The following is a 4,926-nucleotide window of genomic DNA, read 5'->3' as shown; positions in this document are numbered from 1 at the left end:
CTTGACACGACTGTTCGATCCGAGACTCAGGCGCTCTGCTAGAGCATATGCCATCCGCGCACGAGAGGAGGCATCCTCCCCTGACGTTATCACCGGTACTTTCACTCTTTTCGATACTAATGTGATTGCTTTGATTGACCCTGGTTCTACTCATTCTTATATATGCGAAACCTTAGCATCCAGGAAGACTTTGCCTATTGAGTCTCTCGAGTTTGTAATTGGTGTCAAACCCTTGGGTCATTACGTGCTTGTCAACAAAGTGTGTAAGAAAAGTCCCCTAGTGTTTCGAGGTTCTTGTTTTCCGGCGCGACTTGATGCTTTTGCCGTTCGATTTAATTCGACGTTATTCTTGGGTTGGATTGGTTGACCACGCACGATGCGGTTATAAATTGCAAAGGCAAGACTATCGATCTGAGGTGCGCTAATAACGAGATTGTTCGGGTTGAGTCTACGGACTTAAAGGGGTTGCCAGCTGTAATATCAGCGATGTTGGCCCAGAAATATGTAAGAAAAGGGTGCGAAGCGTACCTTGCGTATGTGCTCGATGACAAGGAGTCGGAAAAGAAACCCGAATTTGTGCCAGTGGTTTGTGAATTCCCGGATGTTTTCCCTGAAGAATTGCCGGGTTTGCCACCTGTTCGGGAAATAGAGTTTGGCATCGAATTGGTACCTGGTACCACTCCAATTTCGATAGCTCCGTGATCGTATGGCACCAACGGAATTAAAGGAGTTGAAAGCTCGATTGCAAGAATTGGTGGATAGAGGTTTTGCTCGCCGAGTTTTTCTCCTTGGGTGCGCCGGTGTTGTTTGTGAAAAGAAGGATGGAACCATGAGGTCGTGCATCGACTATCGTCGACTTAATAAAGCGACGATAAAGAACAAATATCCGTATCGCAGATCGATGATTTGTTCGATCAATCAAGGAGCCTCGGTGTTTTGAAAATAGATCCGAGATCGGGCTATTATCGATTCTTGAATTCGAGATTCGGACGTACCCAAGACCGCCTTCGAACCGGATATGGTCACTACGAGTTCCTAGTGATGCCATTTGGGCTTACTAATGCCCTGCGGTATTTATGGATTTGATGAATCGGATTTTTAGACCATATCTGGATCGGTTCGTAGTTGTCTTCATTGATGACATTTTAGTCTATTCGCAAAATGAGACCGAACACGAACACCGAGAATAGTGTTGCGAATTTTACGGATAAGCGATTATATGCTAAGTTCACAAGTGTGAGTTCGGTTGAGGGAGGTTAGCTTCTTGGGTCATGTGATATCTCGCATCGTATTCGAGTCGACCGAACAAAATTTCAGCCATAGTCGATTGAAACCTCCAAGGAATGTTACGGTTAGGAGCTTTTTGGGGCTTGCGGTTACTACGGCGGTTTGTAAAGGATTCTCGATGATAGCCACACCCATGACAAAACTACTTGAAAAATGTCAAATTTGAATGGACGGAAAAGTGTCGAAAAGTTTCGACCAATTGAAAACTCGATTGACTTAAAGCTCCAGTTCTAGTACAAACCGAATCGGCAAAGAGTTTGTCATCTATAGCGATGCCTCCCTACTTGGGTTAGGTTGCGTATTGATGCAAGAAGGTCGAGTTGTGGCCTATGCGTCGAGACAATTAAAGCCACATGAAAAAATTATCCAACCCATGATCTCGAATTGGTTGCCATCATATTCGCCTTAAAGATATGGCGACATTATTTATTTGGTGAGAAGTGCCATGTGTATTCGGATCACAAAAGTCTCAAATATTTGATGACTCAAAGAGACTTAAATCTGCGACAAAGACGATGGCTCGAGTTGTTAAAAGATTATGAGCTCGTCATTGATTATCACCGGAAAGGCTAATGTGGTTGCGGATGCCTTAAGCCGAAATCACCGCTTGCTTTACTGACGATGAATGTACACTTGTCAATCCTACCCGACAATGTGTTAGTAGCTGAATTAAAGGCCAAACCATTGTTGGCTCATCAAATTCGGGAAGCTCAGAAAGTTGATGAGGAGTTGCTTGCAAAACAAAGTGAGTGTGTTCGGAACAAGGAATCAGAGTTTCAAATTGATGATAACGATTGTTTGAGGTTCAGAAGTCGTCTGTGTGTTCCAAAGAATTCGGAACTTATTTCGATAATTCTAAATGAAGCCCATTGTAGCCGAATGACAATCCACCGGGAGTACGAAGATGTACAACGATTTGAAACGCCGTTTTGGTGGCATGGTATGAAACGAGACATCTCGATTTTGTTTCAAATGTTTAATATGTCAACAAGTGAAAGCGAACATCAAGTGCCATCGGGATTACTTCACCGATCACGATACCCGAGTGGAAATGGGATCGAGTCACAATGGACTTCAGATCCGGACCGCCATTGTCGCAAGTAAGAAGGATGCGATTTGGGTCGTTGTAGATAGATTGACTAAGTCGGCTCACTTTGTCCCGGTACGTACGGATTTTTCCATGGACAAACTAGCCGAATTGTACGTTTCTCAGATTGTGAGACTACACGGGGTGCCTATTTCCATCGTGTCAGATAGAGATCCGAGATTTACCTCGCGATTTTGGAAGAAGTTGCAAGAGGCTTTGGGTACCAAGCTGCATTTTAGCACTGCTTTTCATCCCCAAACCGATGGTCAATCCGACCGGATAATTCAAATCCTGGAGGATATGTTGAGATGTTGCATCCTTGAGTTTAGTGGTTCGTGGGAAAGATATTTGCCTTTGATTGAATTCGCTTACAACAATAGCTTTCAATCAAGTATTAAGATGGCGCCTTACGAGGCTTTATACGGTCGTAAATGCCGTACCCCATTATTCTGGACTGAACTTAGTGAAGGTAAATTCTTCGGGGTTGATTTGGTTAAGGATACCGAGCAAAAAGTTCAAGTGATTCGTGAAAGTTTGAAAGTTGCTTCGGATCGCCAAAAGTCGTATGCGGATTTGAAAAGAAAAGATATTGAATATCAAGTTGGAGACAAGGTCTTTCTCAAAGTTTCACCTTGGAAGAAGGTGCTTAGATTTGGTCGTAAGGGCAAATTGAGTCCGAGGTTCATCGGGCCATATGAAGTGTCCGAACGAGTTGGGCCAGTTGCATATCGATTAATTTTGCCCCCTGAGCTCGAAAAGATTCACAACGTTTTTCATGTCTCGATGCTTCGACGATATAGGTCTGATCCATCGCACGTAATTGCTCCATCTGAGATTGAGATCCAGCCTAATTTGAGCTATGAAGAGGAACCGGTTTGCATTATGAAGCGTGAAGTAAAGGAATTGCGCAATAGGAAAATCCCGTTAGTGAAGGTGTTGTGGCATAAACACGGAATGGAAGAAGCCACTTGGGAACTTGAAGACTCTATGAAAGAGCGATACCCGAGCCTATTTACCGGTAAGATTTTTCGGGGACGAAAATTTCTTAAGTGGGGGAGAGTTGTGACATCCCTAAATTGACCCTAGTCGGAAAGTGGTTTCGGGACCACTAAACCGAGTCGGAATAATAATTAACCATCTTAATTGATGCTCATTATATGCATATATGCATGTGTGAAAATTTCATGTTTGGATTTTGTTAATTGTAAGTGAATTTTATCAATTAGGACTTGTGTGAGAAAACTTAGAAATGTGATAGGCAAATGTTGAAGTGGCCTATTGATGCATGCTAGAAAATGTTGTCCTTGCATGTCAAATTACCCAATTTATTCTCTAGTGGCCGCCAAGATGGAGGTGGATGGGCAAATATATATGTTTAATAGATATTAAATTAAGAAGTGGCATTAATTTAGATAAAAATAATATGAGTTTCATAAAGTAAAGAAAAAAAAGGGTGAAGGAAGACTTATCTACCAACTTCTCCATCTTGCCGTGAATGAGCAAAGAAAAAAAAAAAAAAATAATAGTAATACAAGAGAAATTAGAAGAGGAGTGTTCATCTTCTTCTCCATCTTGCCAAAGCCGAAAACCAAAGGAAGGAATTAGAGAGCTCTTCATTAAGCAAATTCGCAACCTTCTTCTAGTTGGAGGTAAGTCTTGAGATGTTGGCTTTAACTTCTTTGCATGGTGAGCTAATTGTCAAAGTGCATTTCGGCAATGTCATGAAAAATCAAACTTTCATGGTGTTTGGAACATCAAGCCGTGTATCAAGAGGTTAGGAGAAGAGGTTGTTTCATGTTGTATTGAATAAGTAGGGTCGATATAAGGTTAAAATTTGTGAAATCTTAGTTAGGTAATGCTTGGTGCATTCGGCCATAGTTGATAGTGAAGTGGGTGATTTATTTCCTTTATGTTAAATGAATAAGTGTGAATGGGTGAAGTTTGGATTGGTTAAATGTTCATATAGGTTGTTTGATAAAAAGGGAAAAGAGAAGAATTAGATATCATCTTTGATGCTAGTGTCGTATAGGAGGATGTTGAACTTGAATAAGTAATATTCGCTAGCATGATAGGTACGAAATATTAAGTAGATGAGATAATTGATGGGGGAAGTGGCTAATAGGGACTTTTAAATGAAATTATGCTAAGGCCGAATGTATCAAATGCTAAGTATGCTTATATGTGTATTCGGCCAAGGAAGCATGATAGGAAGCTTCGATAGGTTTGAGAGATGAATGACCAAATGAACTATGGGTCATGTATGAATAAATTTTTATGTATGTGTGTGATTGATTGGGAAGTAAATTTGTTTGATGTAGCTCAAGAGCTCAAAGGATCGAAGTTGGACAAGGGAAAGAAAAGTAATTGAATAGCCGTTGAAGGCGCATGCGACAACATCCGAGGTAAGTCGTTAAGCATATATGTTTGATATTGCTTGAATGATTGGAAAATCTATGCAATTGTGTTTAATGGAATGCTATATATGTATAAATGATATTGTATGCGTATGGAGTGATGACAATTGTTGAAGGTAAAAGAGATAGTGAAAGGGT

General features: G+C 41.0%; 1 protein-coding gene across 1 annotated transcript; it reads left to right on the top strand.

The window, feature by feature from the left end:
* Positions 1-2,920: 2,920 nt before the first annotated feature.
* LOC128284040 (uncharacterized) lies at positions 2,921-3,382 on the top strand (the record flags this gene model as incomplete). Its single annotated transcript, XM_053021520.1, has 1 exon — positions 2,921-3,382. A coding segment is annotated over one exon (462 nt), but the record flags the coding sequence as incomplete, so codon positions are not given.
* Positions 3,383-4,926: the final 1,544 nt, after the last annotated feature.

The sequence above is a fragment of the Gossypium arboreum genome, chromosome 11 (assembly GCF_025698485.1).
Source record: "Gossypium arboreum isolate Shixiya-1 chromosome 11, ASM2569848v2, whole genome shotgun sequence".
Taxonomy (NCBI): Eukaryota; Viridiplantae; Streptophyta; class Magnoliopsida; order Malvales; family Malvaceae; genus Gossypium; species Gossypium arboreum.
The sequence above is the reverse complement of the archived record's forward strand: the minus strand, read 5'-3'. Positions and strand labels throughout refer to the sequence as shown.